Source organism: Ammospiza nelsoni, chromosome 3, assembly GCF_027579445.1.
Source record: "Ammospiza nelsoni isolate bAmmNel1 chromosome 3, bAmmNel1.pri, whole genome shotgun sequence".
NCBI lineage: Eukaryota > Metazoa > Chordata > Aves > Passeriformes > Passerellidae > Ammospiza > Ammospiza nelsoni.
In genome coordinates this window covers 69,537,858-69,563,618 of record NC_080635.1, presented here as the reverse complement: position 1 = coordinate 69,563,618, position 25,761 = coordinate 69,537,858, and the positions used below count along the sequence as shown (strand labels likewise).

At 35.7% G+C, this 25,761-nt stretch overlaps 1 protein-coding gene across 1 annotated transcript in view; it reads left to right on the top strand.

Moving 5' to 3' along the window:
• The window catches only part of FIG4 (FIG4 phosphoinositide 5-phosphatase), a 49,186-nt gene extending 25,038 nt beyond the window's left edge, over nucleotides 1-24,148 (top strand). The window contains exons 15-23 of the mRNA XM_059469080.1: nucleotides 1,908-2,074; nucleotides 4,839-4,977; nucleotides 7,661-7,719; nucleotides 8,278-8,425; nucleotides 9,222-9,305; nucleotides 12,027-12,222; nucleotides 14,676-14,758; nucleotides 17,757-17,846; nucleotides 23,384-24,148. Coding sequence (XP_059325063.1) covers nucleotides 1,908-2,074; nucleotides 4,839-4,977; nucleotides 7,661-7,719; nucleotides 8,278-8,425; nucleotides 9,222-9,305; nucleotides 12,027-12,222; nucleotides 14,676-14,758; nucleotides 17,757-17,846; nucleotides 23,384-23,561 — 1,144 coding nt within the window. The 3' untranslated portion in view covers nucleotides 23,562-24,148. The remainder of the gene's footprint in view (nucleotides 1-1,907; nucleotides 2,075-4,838; nucleotides 4,978-7,660; nucleotides 7,720-8,277; nucleotides 8,426-9,221; nucleotides 9,306-12,026; nucleotides 12,223-14,675; nucleotides 14,759-17,756; nucleotides 17,847-23,383) is intronic.
• Nucleotides 24,149-25,761: the final 1,613 nt, after the last annotated feature.

Here is a 25,761-nt window from a genome sequence, read left to right as displayed (position 1 = left end):
TTAAGGGTAAACTAAGCTGCTTAACTTGTACACATGCTTCAGAAATTAATGTAGGGGTCTTTAGGGGCTGTGCTTTTATTCTTTTAAGCTGTTGTTGTGATTATGAAACTTATGGCTTCATTGCTGATTTTAACTAGTGGTTTGATAGTTTTAGAGCATGGAGACCTAACTTGTATTCAGAAACCACAAGTAGTTGTGCTTCAGTCCCCTTCACCTGAGATATACCTTCAGCTCCTCCTCTTTTTTCCCATTAGTTTCCAGCACTTGCCTGGTGCCTGGAGCTGGTATGTGCTGCACAAACCACCTCACCTGCAGCATGTTGGTTCACTCTTCAGGTGGCTGCCTCCTGGCCTCTGCCTGGTGGCAAGGAGAGCACCCACTAGTGGCTGTGCCTCTGATCCAGCATGTCCCAGGTGCTGGGAGCTGCACGTTAACCTCTGGGAATAAATAATTCCTGCTGCCAATAGCAGTTGCTGTGCAGCCTCCTGAGGCTACTGGTCAAACAAAACCAAACCAACCCACCAAACCCAAAGAAACAAATGAGATGCTCATACATCATATTGTGCTCTCTGAACAATGTCTGTGGAGGCAAGTGGGCTTGGGATTATTTCTTTGGGGGTTTTTTTTGTCTGTTGTTTTGGGGTTTTTCTTTTGTTTTTTTTTTTAAGTTACTTAGCAGGTGTTTCCTTCTAATTGATCTTTTTGTACTTGACCTTGGACAAGCTATTTAGTTTTTGCAGAAATGGATTTGCTGCTCAGATAAGTGTTCTTCATCCAGCTCCTTTCCAGGAGAACTTGAGTCAGATGGTTGCTAGGTTACATATGCAATACTGTCCCTTTTGTTGGAAACTTTATTAGGGGAATGCTTTTGTTGTCTTGTTCTGGTGCTTTTTTAAAAAATAAATTATTTTGTTGTTTGTTTCTATCTTCCTTTTCACTCCCCAAGGACTTTTTTGCTCTGCAGTTATTACATGTAGATGCCTGAGTTACTTTGTCTTCCTGTACTGATGTGAAACACATTCCAACAGGTTTAATGATTGGGTTTGATTTTCTGTTTTAGGGACGGGTCAGGGCTTATTTTGTTTCGGTTTGGGGGTTTTTTGCCTCTTAACTAACCTGCCAGTCTTTTTTAGCAAAATATCATCCTTGTTATTGTTTGGCTCAAGCAAAGCCATAGTCTCCATTTCTGAGAAGTACTTTCCAGTCTCTTATGTTTTAGACTGAGCACCATCTCCTTAAGATAGCCTCTTTTTGTCTTTTGTCATTGATAGGAAACTTGTTTAATTTTTGCTATTTGAACTAGTCCCAGTTTGGATAGTGTCAACTTCTTGATGCCAGAGGACTTTTTAGCCAGCTCTCCTTGTTCAAGTCAATTCTTAGCCAATTCTTTTTGCTTTCTGCTTACATCAAGATTTTCCAGCTCCAGCAAATGTTACCTGACAGCCTCCATTTTCCTTGCAAGTCATGTTTATTCATTTTTTACCTTTGAGTCATCTGTAACTGCAGAGATTTTTGGAAGGTTATGCTAACTTCATTCCTGATGTACTTAACAGAAGATGTAGCCTTGAGATATTGATATGTTCTGTCCCTTTTAGTGTATTAAACATGTCTTGCTTAGTGAAGATATATTGTTTATTTTCTCCCCATTAAGTAGTAGGACATGTTAGTCTTCCTGAATCTACAGAACTGCATACTCTGTGTAAACCTCTTCTTTTATATTAAGAAGTAATGAAAATCTCAAAGTCTAAACCTTCTTAGTAATTATTATGTCTGAATACAATTTTCACATATTTATCTGAATAAAGGCAAAGAAATTGTATTGCACTTGCAGAAAGACTTTATTATATTTTCTCTTTTAAAATTCTGTTTAGAAGTTTCATAAATTACACCTTTTGCTTTTCCTTCAGATTATTTGAAGAATTATATGAAGATCATGGGGACACACTTTCTCTGCAGTATGGAGGCTCTCAGCTTGTCCACAGAGTAAAAACCTACAGAAAGATTGCTCCATGGACTCAGCATTCCAAAGATATTATGCAAACACTCTCAAGATACTACAGTAATGCTTTCTCAGGTAAATTTAAGTGCTTTCTTTCAGGCCATTGTTTGCAAAACATCTTACTCATGATGTTTCAGTAATCTACACTATGACCTTATGGCAGAGTTCCTCTATACTATAATTTCCAAATAATTTTATAACATCTCAAATAGGTATTCTGATTTGATGATATATTTATTTATCCTGTGTTGTAGCATGCAGCCCTTTATTTAGAAAATGAACAGATGTTGCACTGCATCTGTCAGTGACATTTGTAGATCAGTAGAGGAGCAGGTAGGTGTTGCAGAGTTTTAAAAAGGTGGACACAATGACTTCAGCAAATATAAGGAAACTGGTAAATCTAACACGAGTAGAAGGCTTCATGTGGAGTATTTCTTGTGTTGTTTCTGAGAGCTCAAAACAAAGAAAACTGTAATGTGTGTAATTGTTTTGTGTAAATAGGAGCTACAAACTGTTAAATCTGTGGTAGAAAAGACAAAATTAAATTTAAAAACCAAGTAAAAAATCTAGTTTTTTTATTCAAGTAAGCTATAAAATATTAACTTATTCCTTTATTAGCTCATGTTACTCATTAGTTGAACACTGAATGTTCTACTTTCTTCTGGGCAACATTACTAAGGGAAAACTTCTTTGAAAAATACTGAGCCTTATTTTATGAAAAATTTAAAAAAACTCAAACCTGTGGTGTGTTTAGAAGTCTTGCAAAAGATCTAAAAGAATGATCAAAGGGCGGTCTAAGACATGTCAGAAGTGCAAACACTGAATGCTACTGTGTTATAAATATTCTGTCAGTCCTCTATTACTCTTTTTCACAAAAGTTGCATAGCCAGGGGTGGGAGTATGTTTTTTTTCTTTGTCTTAGCACACTGCAATTATTTAGAGACTGTGAATTTTAAAACAGTGATTTGGACAATGGCTAGAAATACTTCAGTAATCTGTTTTCTTTGGCTGAAATTATTGCTTTTGTATATATAGCAATGTTGAGAGCACACCATTCAGAGTAACTTTTGTGAATGTAAACCACGTAATTTGTGTATCATTTGTCCAAACTAAATAGGAAATAGAGAACTTGTTTATTTCAGTGATGTGATCTCTTATTATTTGCATTGGCAATAAAGTCTGGCTTCATCAATTCTTTTGAGCCAAAGGTAGCACACTTACAGTGTCACCTGTACTGTGACATAGAAGATGGAACAAATCTCTGAGCTGTTTATGCTAGCCACTGAAATGGTTAGGTAGAAGCCTGAGCAAAGTTCTAGGTCCACATCTGGGGCTGTGGTCTGCTTGCAAGTATAGTCATGATATGCATGTCTACTAGTAATAAAAAAAATTGTTCTAAAAAAGATGTTACAAAAAGAAGAAAAAATTGAGAAATAAGTAAAGTCCATCTCGTAATCTCAAGGAACTTGTAGGAAACTACACAAATAAACATTAGTCTTTACTAAAGTCAATACTGTCTTTGAGTGAAATTTTCTTAAAAGTGCTGCATACTTTCCCCGATTTACTTAGGATTTTGGTGTTTGATCCCATCTGAGGCAAATATTTTTGGTGCTGTATGCATTCCTTGTGTTTGAAGATGACATTGTTGAAATGTAGCATTCAATGTCATATTTACTTTGTTGCATTTTTAGTATGGAGTTTTAAAATATTTGTTTCAATGAAATTTAAAGGTTCACTGTCCTACACTGCCTGTTCAGAGGGCAACAGCTAGCTTGTTAATGTGGCACATAAGAGAGATCATTTTATTCTTTAAGTTTTCTAAGAAAGCAGAGAAAAAGGAAACAGTTTTAGAACAAGGTGCTGATTTGCTGTACTGCATTTATTATTGTTGCTATTAGTCATATATGCTTTAAAATGCAAATAAAAATCTGAGGGCTAGCTAGTTCATAAATCAGCATTTCCTTGTGTTTCTGATCCAAGAAACATTTTTTTAATACTTGTGTATTTTATGTACCTGAATTAAACAGACTCAGAAAATTTTAGTGATTTGCTTGGGGTCATACAGTATATAAGATTCAGAGCAGGGTTGAAAAAGGCCTGCTATCACTGCTTCCTAAATAAATCTCTTAGCCACACCTTACTGCTTGTCTACCGTTGAAAATACATGAATCTAAAAATAATCTAGTCTTATAAGAAAGTGTTTTCATCTGTTGACCTCAACGCTCTGAGGATAATTACTACTAATTAAGCTGTAATGATGAGAAAAAGTAAGACACATATTGAGTGATAATTTGGTGGAGCTTAGACTATGACAAGCTAAATTAATGGTTTAAACCAACAGGGAACAAGTCCAAATTACTAAAAGGTGTTTATGAAATTTAATCATTTTACTATGTATTGGCAAGAAAATCCCAAAGAATTCATCATTTGTATGTTTTGTTGGAAACTTGTGTTGTATGGATATTGTTTAATTTCATCATTTTTCAGTTATTTAGGCTGCAGTAAATTTACTAAGGTATGTCAGATTTCTTGAAACATGCCTTTATGCACACATGTGGGAGACAGAGTTGCAGTGTGAGGTCTGACTTCTGCCAAGGCTGGGCTGCTGAGGGAGAAGCCAAGGGAAGGGGCAGCGTTAGTATCAGCCCCACGTGCCCTGCAGTGTAGCAGCTCTGCTGTCAATGAAGTTCCATGGTGCTGCTTGAAGCCCAGAGGGCCCTGCAGCAGTCGTAGGACACACACTCAGTCTCTCAGGAGCAAAGAGAAGCACTGAATGTGTGTTTGAATGGGCCTGAGCTGTGCAGTGCTCCTGGTGTTAAGTGTGCCTCTTGTCTTACAGATGCAGACAGGCAGGATTCTATCAATCTCTTTCTGGGAGTGTTCAAGCCTGCAGAAGGAAAGCCACATCTCTGGGAACTTCCCACTGATTTTTATTTGCATCACAAGAACTCCCTCAGTCTGTCACATAACAGGCAAAGGTATTTTGCTGTTTTATTTTTTGTTTTATTTGGTATTGCTCTAATACATTATAAAAAACACACATTGCTAATCAAATAATTAGGTCAACCTGTCAAAAACTTGCTTACTGTTTTTTAAGTTTATACAAAATCTTAAAAACACCTTCAAGAGATTACCATAAAATGCTGAATGTTGGTGTTTCAAAGGATTTGTTCAGTATGTTAATTTCCTATGGTACTTAAAAATACCACAGGAATACCACCGGAAGTTTAATTTTATATGAAACTCGATCCTTCAGTGTGAAATGCTTCAGTGTTGTACTGAAGTACAGTTACTACAGTTTCATTAATATATGGGTGCATTCTTAATTTTCAGATTTATTAATGGTTGAATTTGAGATTATATGAAAAGGATAACATTTTTTTTTCTGTGTACTGCACTTAGTCTGCAGCTGTCCATACAAAAAAACCCATTATTTTTTGCCTTCCTTTTAGCCTATGTCTAGCCTGTTTTAAGACTATTTTTCTTCATTTGCATCCCACTGTAGTTTTTTGGCAATAAGCAGAAATAATAAAGTATAAAATTTTAAAGTAATTCAATTACTTCACAGAGGGAAATGATTTTTTGCAGACTATGAATACTGTGCTTTTAAAAAAATCCATTTTAACAAAACAGACAGTACTCAACTTGTCAACTAAACAATCTCTTAGGATTTTGACTGGTTTTATCTTTATTCATTTTGTGAGCTGTAAAGCCCTTTAGTACAAAGGCAGATCTGAATACCTGCATTTAGATTTTTGTCTGGGCAAAACTGCAAGTGTTTAACCAGTGTGATCAGCCCTGTGCTTATTCTGTTAACCTGTCGCAGCAGCTGGCACATGATATGGCTCTTTGTGAATTTCTGTCCTCTTGTATTGTCTCCTGAGGCTTCTCTTAAAGGTAGCTTATATGAGCCATGAAACCAAGTGCTATTTCAGGCACACATTAAACATGCAATATTAATTTTCTCAACTACTCATTCTGAACATTATTGTATGTCTAAAATTAATTCAGCTGATATATAGCAAATATGCAAATGTTCTTGTCTCCCTTTCATCTGTTACTCTGTTAAAACAGTCCATCTCTTATTTGTCACACATACTGTTCTCAAATGAGGTGGAATATTAAAAAGAAATATTGGTACTCTTCATTTGCTTGTTAATTATTTTTTACCTTTCATTCAAACCAGAATTTCTTCTGAGCAGTTATAATGTACAATCAAGATGTTTCATTATGTGAATAAAATGACACCTTCCTGCAATAACTAGGTGAAATAAATCTGTGAAAAAATTCCTCTAAGTAATTTTTTGTTTCTACCAACATTTTGACAAGTTCTTTGTGTAACTTCTCCCTGCCTGTGTAGTGGCTCTTTTAGATTCCTTGGGCACAGCAGCAAAAGAAATAACAACACTTGTAATGAAATCAAGGGTACAGGAGAAGGAAGATGTTTCCTGTCATTGAAGCTTCTTTGACTGTCTGTGCTTTTCCTATATTGTAATTGCCTCCTTATCAGGAGGAAGATATTTAATAAGGTTCATATCTTACTTCTATATAACTAATGATACATGTGGAAGGAATATGGAAAAGGAGACTTTGTGTTGCCATGTTACTTATCATTTATGCTGGCAACAAAACTGGGTGTATCTGCATCATTTCTGAAGGCACTGGAGAAAATTGCTTACTAGCATGGTACTTTGAGAAGAGGCAGGGCCACCAGGCATAACTCATTCCTTATTGTCTAGGATATACACAGTCCTTGGAACTGAAGTGTGTTTTCCTGCCTGTCCTGTACCATCTTCTAAATCCCACTAACAAGCCTATCCCTGGCCATGGGAATATGCCCATTGTGTCTGCTGCAGATGGCTACATTGACAGGAGTAGGAGATAACCACATTAATACTGATTACAGCCCTCACAGTATTGTGAATACACAAGTATTTGAAATAAAAATCAATGAAGACAATTGTGTTTTCATTCCATGTAATGAAGTAGAAGAAACTATCAGAATAAATCAAAGAAGAAATTAAAGTATATTTGAGAAGAGACAATAAAAATGAAACATGAATGAAAGCTAAAACGTGCTTTGTTTTATGAATGTTGTTTCACTTCCTTTGTTGTTTTACAGAAATCCTGAATAAGCTTCCAGCAGGGCTTGAATTTTGCTGTTAGATATGCCAACAGCTCTCAGACTTATGACAGCTGTTACATCAAATATTTCTTTCTATAGAAGTCAGCTGCTTTGACAATCATCCAATCTTATTACCTCTTCATACATTTTTCCTAAATTTTGGGATCTGAATAACATCTGTGAGGGGATGCCTTCCCCTCACTCCTCCCATCCTCCAATGACCAGAAGAAGAGAAATTCATAAATACTTTTGATATGTACAAAGACATTAATACATTAATTTTCAGTGCTGTAGAGGTAGGCACCTGAAATGTATTTGTTAATGAAACGAAACCACTCTTCTGTCCATATCTGTATTGAGTTTTGTGTGTTTAAATTTCTTGATTTAAGAGCAAAGTAGTTGGACAGGGGCCTGTTGAAATCCTCCCTCCAATTCAGCAATGTTTGCTGAAGTGACACTGTATGGATGGGTGATGGATAGGTTAGGTACAAGATCCAATCTCCTGTATCAATTGTGTTTCTGGTTTTCCTGTACAGCTACACATACTGGTGGACTACAGGTGTGCTAAAGCATTTACCTCTTCCTTTTGATGAAGGTAGGACCTATATTTGCTCCTTGCCTTGCAGAGTATCTTGAAAAAGAAGTTTTAGTCACAAATGTTTTTTAATTTATATCCCAAATCTGGAAAAAAGAATGTTTCCATAATGGTTTCTTAAATATTTCTCCACCCCCTCCCCCCTCCAAGGAGATATGATTTTTCAATTGCAGGTTGCAAGAGCTACCTGAGTGACTAAAACTTGACCTTCATGTTTGTGACCCAGGGCACACTTAATTTTTTTTTCTTGTCTATTAGCATATATTTATAGTCTGTGCTGGTGGTCCTATTCCTGTCACAGTTGACACAATATAGCCTTATTTCTCTGGGGTGCTGTGGAGCATATTTTATTAAGAATTGTCATCATGAAATGAAATCAAATTACAGTGGCTGTTAATGTATATTTATTAAAGATGTGCAATGCATCTTCTTCATGTCATATTTCCTTGTCTCAGAGGGGATATGACTGGGATGGTGGCTAGGTGAGCAGGCTGCTGTTTGATTGGATTTTTGCAAGAGTCAGTAATTGCTAGTAAAAAGATTTTTTTTCCCCCTCAGTGACATGTGCTGAAAACAGACGCAAGTTGACAGTGAAGAAATTCCACAAATATGATGAGGAAATTGATATACACAATGAGTTCTTTAGGCCATATGAGTTGAGCAGTTTTGATGAGACCTTCTGCTTGGCAATGACCAATTCTACAAGGTATATTGGGATGGTTTGTGACTCTAAATCCTTGAATGGAAGTTGATGTGGTGTGAATTAAATATGCATTTGATTTATTAGGTTAAATACGAGTCATTTCAAATTTAGCAAAGTTCTTGAAACTAAATCACAATGCTACATGGAAATGTTACTCTTTAAAAAAAAATCCATAAAAATAGCAATTAGATATCCAATTATTTTTTATTATGGAGTGCCTAGTGTCTGGGCAGTTGATGCATGAGAGATGAACTTTTCTCTTTTGATTCAGATCACAGAAGCTACTTTCAAAACAATTGTTTTCTCATTGTTCTGCTCTTGTGTTGCAGTTGTTTTCTTCAGTTCAACTGCTTCTCACAACTGGTCAGATATTTTGGGGTTTTTTTTGTTGGCAGCAGTCAGCTGGCTATTCAGAGCATAACCTGTATCATGGTTTGGCTAAAGATTTCCAGGCAGATTATTTTTCATGTAGCTGTTTGACCCAGTTTGTGTGTTGGCAGCATTTTGAAAGCAATCTACGTAGCCCTGAGTTATCAGGCCTCTTCAGCACAGGAATGGAGCATGATGCTGTAGCATCTTTGGCAAGTGGTGATACTTGCAGCTGTTTTATGGAACTAAATAATGCAACTGAAAGCTTTTTAAATACCTAGGTTATATGTACATCAGCTTGAAATGATAAAGTTAGAACTTGATATCTCTTTATGATGATTCTTTTTCTTTAGTTCCCAGGTAGATGTTAGAGGTGGCTCTTCCAGAAAATTAAAAAAACTTATGTGTTGCACTTTGTTCATTTTGGCAGAGATTTTATGCCTAAGAATGTGGGCATTGATCCAAGTCCATTCACTGTTCGTAAACCTGATGAAACTGGAAAATCTGTGTTGGGGTAAGTCTGAAATCAGAAATTTTGTTCTGGTTTAATAGTAGTGAAATTGTAATGAAAATATATAAACTCTTATGTGTGAGTCTGTGAAGAATATTCAATGTTACATGGGAAATAAAAAATTCATTGATGTTATACTGCAGAATTGTACACTTTGAAAATCACATCTAATTTGAGATTTTTATTTGACACTAGGAATTCTTAATTTGATTTGTTTAATATTTTCTGTTTTCTCTGATTCCTCAAAGTGAAATTCATGAGAAGATTTTATCAATAATATACAGAAGTTATTAAAATTTGATCATCTCTTCATTGTAGTGTCAACTCTGTTCTCTATTGAAGTTGACAGCGGTGCATATTTTCTTGTTGTCTTTAAAAAAATGATTACTTTTTCATAAATAGTGCATATTCTGAAACAGCAATAAATGCCAATTTCAGCATAGTCTTTGATAAAATATGTTATTAAAATATTTATGGATAAAATTATATAAAACAATCCAGCAACATTTGCAGGGACAAATGAATGCTTCATTTAGCTGCTTTTGCATCCTGGACCTGCTCTGTTACTCTCTTTGTTCCACTGCTGTGTCCCACAAGGGCTGTGCAGAATTTTCCTGAATTAATTCTCTCTTTGGTAGCTCATATTAAGGAAACCTTTTGTCAGTAGTTCCTGTGCTGTCACAGCATTATAAGTTCCTCTGAAAACTTGCTGTTTTGTTAAACACTAGAACATTGGACTCTCGTGTGCTCTTGTCCTGAGAGTCTCATTGTAAATAAATGTTGAGAGTAGACTATGCTTATCACCAGTAGAACCTCATTTTGTGCTACTGATTCCCTGGGAAAAAACAGGAAGAATGTTCAGTGTTACACAGTTTGTCTCTGCTAAGAATTTGAGTTTATGAGTATTGTGAAGATAAGCTTTATACTTCTGATTTGATAAAATATCAGATTTTGGACTAATTTGTCTCCAGATATTCCATTAAATAGTTGACCATGATATAATTTTCTCAGGCACTTCTTTTCAAGGTCTTTGCTGTGATTTTTAGGGGTTGATGTGGGAAAGAGAATCAGCTCCATCAAAGCCACATTCCACGACTCTCTGTGTATCACTTATAAGGCTTCCCCTTTGCTGACTGTGTTGTAGGGTAAAACATGGCTTCACTCTTGCACCTCACCCATATTTAGCCTTGCAAAAGGCAGTACCTTTGCCTTGTTCATTTGTCATCATCTTCTGATCTAAGACATTTCTGAAGGAAATTTGGTCATCTCTTTTTGTCTGTAGGCATTCAGGTCCCAAGGAGACTTAGATCTTGGCTGGGTACGTTTTGGGAGTGGGGTGAGGATAACACTCTTACCAGTTTGGCTACTTGCTCCATTCTTCAGCTTTCAGAAAGGACTGCTTTTCTTGTGACCTTCACCTCACCTAGAAAAGTAGGGAAAAATCCCTTTATTTTCCCTAAAAAGAATGCTTATGTCTTTATAACTTTCTGTACATTTCAGTCCAAGGAAATGTCAGGTTCTGCTGAGTCAGAAATCAAATGCCCCATGGTGTTATTTTCCCCAAGGCATTTGTTCCAGCTCTAAGATTATTTCTGATACAATAATGTCTTTGGGGGTGGGGTATGCTCTCAGATCAGAACCTTTGAAGGACTCTTCTACGTGCTTATACATGTTCCTTGAGCATATGAAGTGTAGCTAATTTAGTACAGGGATAAACTGCTGTGTGAGTTTCACTTCAAGAGGCAGCCTCTGTAACTGTCATAGTGTGCTCCACTAGGGCTCAAGTGGTGCTGATGAGAGCACTAGACCTGCATCTCCATATAGCATTTGCATCAATCTAGGAGCTCTTTTCCCAGCCTTTAGCATGCTGCTGTCCTCCTTTAGAATGAGACACACTGTCTGTCAGTGAGACATGGAACAGTCACTGCAGCAAGGAAGAGATGTTCCTTCCCTATTTCCAGGGATTTGTCTATAAACTGTCTATTCCATCATTAATGTCTATTCATTAACTGCCTTCCCCGAAAGATTGTGACAGTGTCTGAGAGGAAGTTGCAACGAGTGCTCTTCTGTGGCCAGTAGGAGAGATGCAGAGTACATAAGTTTGATATGATACCTGATGGGCAAAGTAATGTGTAACTTTCAGAGTGCATACAGTTAAATAAATCCAGTGTTAGCTTGCTTACATAGGGATGCTGTATCTTGAAGGGTTCTTATAAATAAGGCCTTTATATTGACTAGAATTTCTTGAGTGAGAAATACATACTGCATCAAGAAATGTTGCTGATTAAAGAATTAAATTGAGGAGAGAGATATGGAAAATAAAGGAAAAAAAGTGACATTACCATTAAGATTTGGAACCAAGATTAAGGAAGATATTGGAGTGGATATTGTTATTAATCAGAAAGTGTAACTTTTTCCAAGATCAAAACCAAAGATGTGATATCTCAATTAATTTTTATTCTTTTTTATTTATTCAGTTGTGGGGAGGGATTTAAGTAAAGAACCAGAGAATTAGTGGAGAAAAGCTGGGCTTTCTTTAAATGCTCTGGAATAAGAAGAGATGGAAGAAGACAAATCAATCAGAGATTTTAAAGATGAGTAAAAAAGTTGCCTCAGAAGTTAAAACTTATTTCCCTGGAAAGATTGTAACCAAGATTAGGAATTTTAAATATTCATTGCTAATATCTTGCTGATTTCATAAATACACACTGCCTTTCCTAATAGGAACAAAAATAATAGAGAAGAAACTGTGCTGCAGCGCAAAACAGCTGCTAGTGCTCCTCCACCCCCAAGTGAGGAAGCAGTGTCAAGTAGTTCTGAAGATGATTCTGGGACAGATAAAGAAGATGAAGGTGCAGTTTCTCAACGTTCAACTCCAGTAAAGGTGACTGATACAGGAGACAATACAAAAATCACAGAGGTAAGAAATTACTGTGTTAGGCAAGAAAGCTTAAAATTCACATTCCCTTTAAAAAGCATTATAGAACAGTCAGAAGAAAAGCACTGAGAACTTTAGTGACAAAGGTCTCTAGTGTAATTTTTTTATGTAGATATTGGTACAACTGTTTCTTAACCTTTTCTGTTCTTCTTGTCATGTAATAGTGAAACACAAAGGAAAATAACATTAAAAAAAAAGAAAACTACTGTCAGAAACCTATGGCATTTGAAAGGTATTCAAGTCATTACATAGCTTAAAATGCACCTGTATTAGTGTGTTAATTCAGAGCAGTAGTGCATGTCTGATTATTGTCTGTTACTGTGCTCTGGCACACATCATTAGGTGCCCTCGGAGCATGCAAATGATTCCTTTTCTCCAGGAATGTACTTATCTACCTACTTAATCAATATTTAGTCCATGGGAGTTTATCTGGAGCAAACCCCCTGAAGGACACGTAGTATGAACCTGAGGTCCTGAGAACCACCTCTTGGAATGACAAGGCAATTCCTTTTGGACAATGCCACTTGCTTAGGTCAATGAACTGTAAATTAATGTTCATTCCGTCTAAATTTCAACCTGATTTATGTGAACACTTTTAAATTGCTGTCCCATAATTATGTGGTCTGGCATTAAAAAAAAAATAATTAACTAACTTCAAAAATGTGCATGATAGTGTTACCACACAGGTCCTATGCTATTACTGCTACTAAGGTTGCAGATAATGGCAGTGAATAAAATAGTGAAATAAATTGCATTTGCCCAGTCAGATGGAAAGAATGTACATTTGCAGCTGTGGGCTATTAATCTTTTTTTTCTAGCATAACTCCCATTTTGTTGGAATCCCTTGAGTGCTAATTTAATGAAAATACTGAGTTGTATAAAAAATTATGGAAGTATCTATTTTATTAGTTCATGTAATAGTTCTTCAAATTCTTTCTTGTAGATATCCATCTTGGATACCATTGAAAGTATGGTAGCAAAAGGTTATGCTAATGTATACTATAGAAATTCGGAAAATATTTATGTTGTCCAGCAGGGTTGGTTTTTTTAAAGCCACAGCTAATTTAAATGGTTATAGGATTGTGCATGTTATTACTTCTGAAGAAAATTGAGTATTTACAACCTTAGCATAAATGTAGTGCCTGATAGGCAACAGACAATTACACTGCCTTTTTTTTTTTTTGCCTCGATTAAAATTTTGATTCTATTCAGTCTTTACCCTAGGGTTGTGTGTTCTCAGATAATGGGTTTTTCAGCCTTCAATAGTGCAATAGTGTCTTCTTCCTAAGCCAGTACAAGCACATTTATTTATTTGTATTTATACAAGGTATTTTATCTAAAAGTTTTCCATCATCTCTGAATAACAGAGTACCTGTTCTCCAGTAAATCAGATTGTATATAGGTTTTTTAAACAAAAATCCAAGTTGAAATGTTATTCTTGATTCCTACTATTGCATAATTTATGTCACATCAGTTTTTCCCTCTGTTTTGAACACACTTCAGCACTCAGACCTAAGATATCTTTTTTAGATTTTTAAGATGCTTAAATGAAAGGTGTATGTAAACACAAAGTGTGATTTGAAACATTGAATTTCAATGGCTTTAAAATTGGGTGAGGTATTCTGACTTCTTAGTAATGATAAGAAGAAATATATTCCAATTTATTAGCATCTTTTCATGCATTGAATTTTAGTCATAATTTACATTAATTCATGCCATTCCTTATTATCTGGGGAACTCAAAAAACTGGTTCCTTTCTGTTCACATCTCTGAGACGTTAATAAAAATGCATTTATTCTTCTGGTCAGGACATACCTTTCTGAAGTTCTTTGACTTTGAATCATTTTGACCTAAGAGAAAATTGTCTTTATATTTGACTCACGTGTCTTGTCAGAAAACTCCCCTCAGTTTAGCACTGAATCAGTAGACACAGTTAGTGAGCTATTGCATATGCACTGATGCCTTGTTATAGTTGACTGACATGATTGCATAATGTATAAAATAAAAATAGTTCTATTCAACCTGATGTTTCTAATTATTGCAGAATTGACAGCAGGAAATGTGAAAGCAAATGTGGGAGCATGCTCTGAACAAATATGTTTTATTCTATATTAAGTTTCAATACAGAACAGAATTTAATAACTACACCATTATATTCTATTAATATAATTTAGTCTCCTAGTATGTTGCTTTAGCTGATGATATCTTTCAAGAATTCTTCACTTGTTGAATAAATGTGTTGATTAATATTTTTAATAAATAATTTTCTTTAAAAAATATGTATAAACTATGATTGCTGTGGATGTGAGAAACCTATTTGTTTTTGTCTGCACTTCTGAAATTATATTTTGGCTTGTAAGGAAGTTCTTTCTTAAGGTAATCTTTCTTTGGATGTTGTTACAGTATTCTTCATCTGAATATTTCTTATGTTCCAGAATGTAGTACAAGCAACAAAAGACGTGTATGGAGTCAATCTTTCAGATATCCCTACAGAAGATGATCTTGCAATATATGAAAGGTGAGATAAATTTCCAGTGGTAATTGGTAAAGGATAATTTGAGCTAGTTAAGTGCAGTTTGTCAAAGTGCTGCCTTTGATTAAACTTACTTAAATGAGAAATTTGCCTATATATGCTCTTCAAAATCAAACTGTTTCCATCTGTCTGTGTCAATTCTGATTTCAGTGGAAGCTCTGCAGATGTCTCTGAAAGCAAAATTTGGAGCTTAAATCAAATGAAAGATGCTTCAAAAGAAATACCTGTCACTTAATATAACCCTTGAAATTCATAAGTAAATTCATAGGAATTCCATATTCCTCTGATAAGTAAATTCCACAGAATTTACTTCTCAGTGGAACCAAGAATAGTTCCATGGTTGTAAGCTTTGTAATCTGAGGGGTTTGCATTTCTCAAGTGTTGAATTACTCCAATTCAAATCAGTCATAATTAAATAGCTTATTCCGTAAAAATGCATGTAAAATAATAAAAGTTGTCTTTTTACTTAACACGATATCATATAAGAAATCTACACTTTATCTCAGGAAAGCACTGTGTATATATTGAAATGAATACTTGTGAGACTTGGATTGACATGGCCTTGTGTGCATTTGTTTTTATTCTCTAATGTGTAATAGCAGTAGCTACCCTGTTATATTTGAAACCTTTTCAGTTTTTAAGGGAAATTTTAATTCACTGTGATATCTAATTCAGTGATATATGGTATTTCATCCTGACTTAGTTCCGTAATCCACTCAAAGCAATTTTTCTTTACATTTAAAATTATATTCACCTGCTTTTTCTTTAGGTGTAGCTATTTCTCTTGCACTCTTTTGTTCTTTAAAATTCCCACTTCTACCTATTTCCTACAAGCAGAGTCATTTGAAGATCCTACACTTGAATAGGGTTAAGGAGGATGTTTCTCATTATAGCTGAATTTTTTACCTTCATCTATGCCTCTACCTCTGTTTCTTTTTTATCTTAACCCTAGAAGATGGATGCAAATTTGACAACTATCCTTTGATACAGCAGGTCGTTTTTGTGGTTCAGAAAATGGCCCAGTGTGAGCTGCTGTCTACTGTGAGTCTCTGTGCAGATGAACAATTCTGTGTTAACATCCAGAATTGCAGCTACTTCCAATTTTATAATTTCTTCAGGCTGGACTAATGTTCAGTCTATTGCTAATGTAAAACTATAAACCCCTTGGAGGCTTTGAAGCTCCCTATTTATATCCTTTTTAAGAAAAAAACAAAACAAACCTTGCATTTATTTAATTTCCTTTGAGCAATGCAGGTTTTAAAAATAGAAAAAATTACAAATTCTTTATCTCTTTCAGCTAACAAGGCATGGTGCTATTTCTGGTCTGGTGTGCTGATTTATATAATCAAGGATGTCAGTAAAATCTATAGTTTGCAAAATGTACATCGCTTGAGAATAGCAGCAATTTCTTTCACAGTATGATGACAGTTCTCACATCAAGCCTTTTTCTGTTACTGTAATAAGGGAACTGGGGATTTAAGATCCTGACTTCACTTGACATCACTGGACATGTTACATATTTTTTTCATTATGAGGATGAGGGTGTCGCACATTCAAAGTACTTCAGGTTAAGTTGCTTTATGTCAAGTGATCTGTATTAAGCTTATTTGTAAATGCAAATTGAAAGTAATTCAGATCTATTCAGCCTGTTATCACTGATGGCTGAGATAATTCTTATCAAAACAGAAATCACAGAAGCCCAGATTGGTTGAATTTGGAAGGGACAGGAAGTCCCTCCAATAAATTGAGGTTGTATGCTCCAGATCAGGAGTGGTATCTTCCTGACCTCGGGAAACTTGCTTGTGTGCATTTAGGTCTTGTAACTTTCAAAATATTGAATAATTTGAAGCAATTAATTAAAATACTTATGCAATTGATTTACCTCTGTTTTTTTAAAGTTGGTTTCAATAGCAGGCTTCTGCAGCAGAAGATCTTAATTATCTTGATTTCCACTTAAAATTCTCTTATTTAGCAATGTAAGTATTTATTCCTTTAACAGTCAAAGTGATGTTGCTTTTCTCTGAGGCATTTGTTTCAGTATAGAAACTGAATGGAGCAGGAAAAAGCTGCAATGAGTTGTTTAGGAACATGTTGTTTGTTTGACTTCTGTACACTCTTTCATGCTATTGGTTTTGCACTAGTAATAGTTGCTTGTTAACAGGTAGTAAATATTCCTGAAGTAGACCAGTAAGACTTCTTAAGCTAAATGGAAGCTCACTGTTAAGAAAAACTCTCTGCCTCAGAAAATTAAACTAGTAAATCACAACTGACATTTACTTGTCTTTTTAGTGGCACAGCTGTGTTGGAGAGTGAACAAATTGAGTGCAAGATAGCTACATATATTTACATTTGAAAGCGTCTGACTTTTCCTCCTATTCTGAGTGACTAAGATTAGTGATAAACTACTTTTCAGAAGATTTTGTTCCACTTCATTGCCAAGAAAAAAAAAAAAAAGACAGTATTTTCCATTGACAATGTCTTCCAGCAAATATTTGGAGATGAAGAAATTGTCCCAAAAGGTTGTAGTTGTAAATAAGGGATCTGGACTAACAGCATTTCAGATGAATAAATTAGATTGACTTCAGCAGAGGACTGACTTAAATCTGAAACTTGAGAGACTTTGTGTCTTTGGCTGATTTTTCCATAGGCTGTTCCTCTGACTGATTGCTTTGAGAAAGATAGAGGAAGTTGACTGTAAAGGGCTGTCTTTTTCTTAGGGTAGGCCTGTTTCTTCCTGTGACATACTGGGTGACACCAATTGATAAGCAAATCTTATTTCAAAGGAGGTTCTGAGTTCATGCCTGCACCCTCTATGAACTTTTAAAAATCTCTCTTGCTCACCAGAGAAGTACATCATGATCAGTGACTTACATAGTATGACTCAAAATCTCATTTCTTAGTGTCATTTTCTTCTGTTTCATGATTTTTGAGGAATGGTTCTTTTATTTCTTTGATTTATTCTTCAATCTACTGCTTTTCACAGGTTTGTTCAGCTGGGACAGGGTCAGCATAAACAAGACAAGTGCAGCCAGCAATTTTGTTCAAAACACCCCTTGGATAAGGTCATAAATTTGTAAGTATTCTTTTTCTTTTTCCATCTAGCCTGATTTTGCTTTTGTCATTAGATATGAAAAGTGATCAGGTAAATTTGATGTTAAATTGCTTCAGAGTCACACTTTCATTATCTTTACTGCATAAGGGCTTCAATGCATAGCATGAAGAACTGAGTTTTTGGTTTTTTGATGGTTTGGGGGTTTTGGGTGTTTAGTTTTTGTTTGTATTGTTTTGGGGAGTCTTGTTTTTTGTTTTCTTTTTTTAGTTTTTATAGTGTCAAGGAGTTTCTGTTTAAAATCTTAGCAAGCCTGAATTAACAGATAGTGCTGAATCTACTGAATTTAGGGAGCAATTTCTTCTTGCTTACTCCACTAGAAAACAAGTTACACTTGAATCTTCTTAGTACTAGTGTATAAGAAGGGTCATGGTATTATCCAAATGTCTTACTAATATTGAACCAGGTCTTACAATTTAGATGATCAAATACTACTCTCCCAATTGACATCTTCCTGTAGTGTAGGCAGCTTAAAGTTTCACCAAGGCAAGGCAGAATTTTATTTACTTTTGTCCATGGGGTACATGATCCTTTATCCAACAGCATGGCCACTTCTTAGAACTGCAAGAACTTTTCTGCAATCCTTTGGTTTACAGAAGCCTCAGTTTTGTTTCCTGCACTGCCTCTTGTCCACCCCTCTGTGCTGGTGAAGTGAGGAAACCTTAAACACAGCATTTATACCTAAGCAGGGAGAGAGACTGGGTGAGTCTCAGTTGGGCTGAAAAAGAATGACATGAAACTGATGTAATGCTGTGTATGAGACAATACTGTCTAATAGCAGTGTTTAGTCACTTGGTATTACCTACATTTAAAGGGATGATATCACATTTGTAGATAAATGAGCCTGTAGTTTTATAATAAAACATGCATAATGGGTATTAAAGTAGTAAATTAGATTGGCAAACTGTAAAACTGTTTTTCAATATGAGGGAGCAAGCCTGAATGTTTTAAATGGACATGTTTATTAAGAAAATATTTTGTAAGAAGAAGAATAATTTTGCTGTGAATGAAGGCAATTTCTTTTTTGTAATTGCAAAATCTCCCAGAGTGTAAGACAGTGTAGGAGATAATAATTCCTTTCTTACCCCTTTAAATGTAAATTTTTTTTCCCAATGCTGAGCTGCTGTAAAATGAACACATTAAGGAGAGTCTCTACACAGAATTCTGGTGGCTTTGGGATAGTCAGATGTTAATTTTTCTCTTTTCCCAAACGTAATTTCCACGTGTTTCTGAATAGTAGAAGTGTAAAAGTCATAGGGCACACAAATCCATGCCTCCTGTCACTCCTTCTCTCAAAGTCATGTAGATCTTCTCTCCTTGCCAGTTCTACCAAACATGTTCCTCTGTGCAGATGAGAGAGGAAATAGAACATCTTAGAGTTGGTGATTTCTTTTTTATTACAGTATATCCCTAGACTGCTTAAAAATTTTCTTTGGGTTTTGTTCTGTAACTTTTTAAAAATGTTTAAATACTATTAGAATGGTGACAGATTGTTCTTTTAGTTAAAGTCACAAATGTAGCCATTCTTAAAAGGCATGTTGTTCAACTCTGAAACAAGGAAGCTTTCTCTTACTGAGTTTGAATTGCTGCTCTGAATCATGAATTTCCTTGGAGAATATTAACTTTTGAGAAATATAATAGAATGAACATAAGTGTACTCAAGATTAGGGAGAGAGGGAGGGGTTTTTTGTGCCTCAGTAAGAGCAGCTGAGGCACAGCTTGCACTTGTTTCTCAAGGAGCTCTTGAAGAAATTAAAAAATTATACTAACTTTTATTATTTGATGTTAGATACCTTTTAAATTGAAAAAATATCTTTAACAAATTTAATTCTCAAGTGGTTGCTTCATATATGATACAAATGCAATCAAACCCTAGTTCTTTTCATAGTAAAATTAGGTACTCAGTCTAAAACTTTGGGTTCATATCAGCAGTGAGATAAAATCTAAGTTTAGGTTAGTTGTCTTTTCCACACTTCTCAAGAAAATCTTTTTTAATAACCCAACACTTCACAATTTTAAACACTTGACCATTTTGATTAAATACATGAAGCCATTACAAAAGAAGAATTACTTCTTATTTTTATAATGTCGATGTAGTGATATTTCTGAATTCAAATATGAATTGTATAAATACTGAAGAGAAGGTTCTGTCTTAAATTTAGAAACTGTTAAGTATAGACTAGAAATAAAAAACGGGGCTTTGAACAGGGACCAAAGTGATGCAGTGAAATAATGCTGAAGTTGAGTGGAGGATGTGGAAGGATTTTGAAGTTCTTCTTTTTGTTCTTAGAAATTCCATGAAAGAAAAAATGATGGAATTTTACTTGGAGCTAAATAGAGCTAAACAGAGCTGGACTACTTTTAGCACAATCTATTATAATGTGTATGAAGACAGACTCTAAGTACTGTAGTGTAATTACTGTTGGCTGACACACTGCACCTGTTCCTAATTCCCTACTATTCATTCTGGTATGATATAAATAATACTGTTGTAAAAATACACTCTCAAAACCTTTTTAAAGGTACTTCATACATTTATCTAGTAGTACAAGAAACTTTATTCCCTCCTGAAAAGGGAATTGAGTGTTTTGATTCCCTGCAGCACAAAAGAAGAGTGTGGGCATGCTTAAACATCCTCCCACCAAGAGTGGCTGGTGCATACATCAGGGTCCAAGCTGTGCTTCAGGTCAGGTCATAGAGTGCATTGGGTTAGAAGGATTCTTAAAGACCATCCAGTTCTCCAACCCCCTGCCATGGGCAGGGACACTTCCCACTAGACCAGGTTGCTCAGAGACACATTCCAGCCTGGCCTTGAACACTGCCAAAGATGGGGCAAGCACAGCTTCCCTGGGTGACTTGTTCCAGTGCCTCCCTGCCCTCACAGTGAAGGATTTCCTCCTACTGCCTAAGCTAAACCTGTCTTCTTTCAGTTTAAAGCCGTTCCCCCTTGGCCCATCACTTCATGCCCTTTAAAAAAGTCCCTCCACAGCTCTCTTGCAGCCCCCTTTAGGCGCTGGAGGGTGAGACAAGGTCTCCCTGGAGCCTCCTCATCTCTGTGCTGAACAACCCCGACTCTGTCAGCTGTCTTTGTAGGAGAGGTACTCTAGCCCTCTGATCATCTTCATGGATGTTTGCTTAGGATTCAAACAAGGTGAAAAAGTAGATTTTGTTTACTTTTTAGGTATACAGAGACTTGAGGAGAACTAATTAATGTTGAAACAAATGCAGTGGCTTTCTGGTGACTGCTATATGTCTGAGAGCTAATCTACGTCACCATGAACTTTTCCTTGGAAGTATGGAACTTCCTCATTATAACTGAAGGTTTTAACTGTATCTTTTACTGTAGACACAATGATACTCTTGGTGAAACCATAACACCAGGAAACCTGCTCATAAGTGGGATAAAAATAATTGAAAATTACGTGTCAAGGGTGCTGTCCTTCATGACATAAAGCTTATGTTCCTGTCTACAGAATTTTCACTGGGAGGCCATAAAGGTACAGGTCTCTAGGGAAACCTGATAGCCAAGTCATAAATAACGTGCTCTCCTTCATGACTACTGTAAGATATTAAACTTATTAAGTAAAATAGATTTTTACATGAATATGTTAGAGAAATAACTTTTAATTAAATGACTGGATAATACAAGCACTCTACAAATAGTTACAGCTTAATACAAGGTTATTAATCAAAGTTGGCACTCATGAACATGTGGTTCTTTCAATATATTTTTATCATATTGATGCAAGTAGGAGGAAAATTGAGATTTGGTTATTAAATGCTCAAAATTAAATGCACTTTGCTGCCCAGCTTCCATTGTACCTAAGGAAAGGATTTTTGTATCATTAGTGCTTCAGAAATGTCATATCTTTAGAAACCAATCAATAAATAGAGAAGGCATCAATTTAGTGTAATGGCTCTGTTTTGCTTTTTACTTAATTGCCCACTTGCTAGTGGACAGACCAGTTATATTTATTAAGTGACACCTTTGTTGTTAGATAGTGACATTGATAAGTTAGTGCAGTGTGCTAGTGTCAAATGCCATTGCTACAGTCTCAGCTTGGATGCTTTACACTGGTTGAGTAAGTGCTGCAGAAACTATGGATGTCCTGAAAACAGTCTACTTTTAAAGCATCTAGGCTGAGGGTTTTTTACCAGTTCTGAAAACACCCACTTTAAATAAATTAGAAGTGATAATGAGAAGAAACTATCACATTGTTGAGAAAAAAAAATTATGTTTTAGAGTATGCAGCCAAACTCTATGGGGGACCAGTGATTTTATTGTCTCAAGTTCAATAGTATACTTGTATAAGTAATTCTGTCATTGCAATCAAAGAGTAATCAAATGAATGTATGGCTATGCAAAGTTGAAATATAAAATTGAAAAGGATTACTTTAATCTGGAAGCCTTTTTGCTTTATATATCATATTCCAGTTGTACTGGAATATAGGCACAGTATGTCCTACATGACACACTGCAGTAATTTTTCAAAACTAATGAACTGTCACATGATGAAACATCCAAAATACAATATATTTTACTAAAATAAAAATGAAAAATGAGGGAGAAAGTGTTTTTTGACAGTTTTAATGGAGATCTTGATTTAGAAACAGTGTCAAACATTAGTTTGTGCCCATAATGCAAGTAGGAGTTTATTAGGGCATTTTATTTATAGAAGGGCTTTCCCTTTGCTTAAGTGTTCTAGTTCTTACTTGTTTTTTCACCTTCAAAAGAAGAGATTCTATGTATAAAAATAACTTTCTTGTCTCCTGAAAAAGCACACAGGTAGTGAGTCATGACTGTGGCTTCTGTAGAATATGGCAATGATGCTAATATCTGAATGTTCATTGCATTTGGGCTGGTTGATGTTTGCTTTATGAAATAGTGAGCTTTGACAGTAAGTTGCCACTTTACTTTCTTCCCTGAGGAGCTTTGAGCCCAAAAATATGTGTCTATTAGAAATCAAATATGTTATTTGTTGGATGAAGAAGATTTTTAAAATATTTTCATAAAATATCTGAGTGCTGCTGCTTATAGTAAATTGTCTGCTTCCTGATAATTAGATAGAAATTTCTTACCTAATTAATCCTTTCTCTGTGTTGGCTCAGAGTATAATCACTTGTTATAATTGCTACTAAGTGGAAGCTCAATGAAGTCTTTCTTTTATCTGCTGTCATGCATGGCACAGATCTACTTTAGCTGGGGTACTTACTGACCGTAGCAGATCTGAGGAAGGATGAAGAAATGAGGGCAGGGCAAAGGGAAGTGAGAAGGTATTCTGTAATGGGATTAATGACAACTTACCTAATTACCCTACTTGGAAAGCTGGGTCTTACCAGGTCTGCAGTAGTGATAAAAATCTAGGTAAATGAATTATCTGCTGGGAACTTGCCCTCTCATTGACTCTTCTGTATATTTCAAGGAAAACAAATACTCCTCTCTCTCTGTGGAAAATTTTTACCTAAAGCTCCAAATATTCTGCATGTTTGTTTTTTTCCAGAAAACCCATCTCCTCCTTTTCTCAAGACAATATTTATGAAGTCCAGCCTCCAAGAACTGATAGGAAATCAATAGAGATTTTCCATGCACACATTCAGGCTGGAAGAGGAAGCATGCAGCTCCTGGGAAGAGATGACCTCCTCATGTACAGAGAGTACATTCGAAACAGATACATGTAAATCCAAGCTGGATTCTCCTGCCAAATCCACTGGACTGATAAGTCACAAAAATAATTTTAGAAAGGAAATCTAGTTTTGTTCTTTTGCAGTAATGAATTTGTTACTAACTTTTCTATTTATTGTTCTTTACTGTTATCCATTTATTGTATTGTGCTTTAGGGAGAAAGGTGGGTTAATATCTGATTTAAAAGGTTATTTAATATCTTTTTAGCTGAAAGTGTGTCCTAAGACACTAAGTGAATAATCAGAGCACTCAGAGTCACTAGAGAGTATGTAGCAATTTGTGGCAAAGAAAATATGGCATCTTTAACTTTTTTATATTAATTTCTTACATTGTTATGTTTGCTAATAAAACTGAAGTGAATTGTACACAAGAGCAGAAGAGAAGTTTTCTTCCTCTTTCTTGCCTGACAGAAAACAGTCTTCTTTTACAGCAGAATATTTTCTGATATTTCTTGAGGTTTTTAGCAAAGTAAGTGCTAGAATGACTGCTTGCAATTTTCTGCTTTTTTAAGCAAAAGTGAAAAATATGTGACTTATGTCAAAATCAAAATTTGCACCAACACCAATAAAATTTGTAACCCTAATATGTGTCAAAATGAATGTCACTGGTGCTGGTAGCTACAGAATCTGTGCCACATGCTGCAGGGTGAGGATGGCTTGTGACTAATTATCGCAGGTTTCTAGTACAAGTCTGAGGAGAACCCCATAATGACTGCATCAGCAAATGAGGGAATGCTCTTCACATCACTGGGTTTGGACACCTGGAGAGTGCCAAACTCTCCTGTCATTTTTCTGTATGACATGCATTATCCTTTTGAAGCACACCCTTCCCATCCCTGTGCTTGTGCTCCTGTGAGATGCCTTCAGATTCAAGCCTGGAGCCTCCAGGGAAAGTGGCTGGATCAGCTGGGGAGATCATGCAAGAGGAAGCAGAAGTTGGTTTAGGCAAGACTGAACATCATGTCCTGTGCTGGGTAAGAGGTAAAGAGGCAGCAAATGTCTAAATAGGTTCTTTTGGGCTTGTGAGCAAAACATTTTTCAAGTTAAAATAAAAAGGAAGGGAGGAAGCCTGCTATTTGTAATTGCAAGCTAAAATTCCCAACACTTTGTGGCCCTTTGCCTTGAAGACTCAAGCAGCATTCTTGACAGAACATTTTGTTCCACAGGCTTGTACAGACCATGTTTCAGAATTTTCTGGAATAGCAGAATAACTGCTTTAGGGATGCAGCCAACTGCATGTAACAGATGTAGAGAACATGTTTGTTTTCACAGTAAATTGCCTTTCAGGCAACTACTGTAGAATTGTGGCTGCTCACTGCAAACATGTTTGCATATCTTTGAATATTTTATGCAGTGAGTTGCACCTCTGTCAGTAACTCAATACAAGAAAAGATGCAGTGGGTAAAGGGAAAAAAGATTTCTTGTGATACAAGTTTGTGTGTCTCAGGGAAGGACTTGTCAATGAGAGCATGGTACCTTGAGTTACCAAAGCATTTTAGTGTCCATTCTCTTTTGTTAATTGTTTTGAGCCAAATAGTTGTATTTTAGGAGATGCAAGAATGAATTGTCACTTTAGATAATACTTCATTGCAATGGTCAATGTTTTTCCCTCTGGAAAAATAAAATATACTGAATTCTTTTGCCCAGTATGAAAATAATTAGAAGGAATAAATGCTTGCTTTGAAAAAAAGTACAGCTGGAGTTCATGTCTTAGTGAGACAAGCACACACTTTCCTTACTGCACTTAAACTGTTGCAAAGAATGGTTTCTAGACTATCATAGACCTTACTTTTGTTGTTGATAGATACTGGTAATGTATAAAAGTTACCCTTGAAAGTGCACCACTTACCCACAGATAACTCAGAAGATGAAACTCCCTTTTCAGCAACCAATGATGTTGTTGCAAAATTTAGGGATAGTAATGATTCTGCAGCTCCAGGAGAAAATATGTTCAGCCCTCAGCAATTCAGACACTCCTCAAAGAAGAGGATTAAAGGAGATTGCTTTACATTTCTGAGAGCTGAAGGACATCTCAGTGATGGCTTGTGTGATCTACCATCAGTGTACTCTTAGCAGCTGCTCAGAATGCTTCCAAGTGCCAATGTCAATTTTCAATAGGATTGTTTAAAGAAAAAAAGAGTCCAATGCACAAAGCAAGACTCCCAGCTTAACCCTGAGGAAACTCAACAGTTTGAGT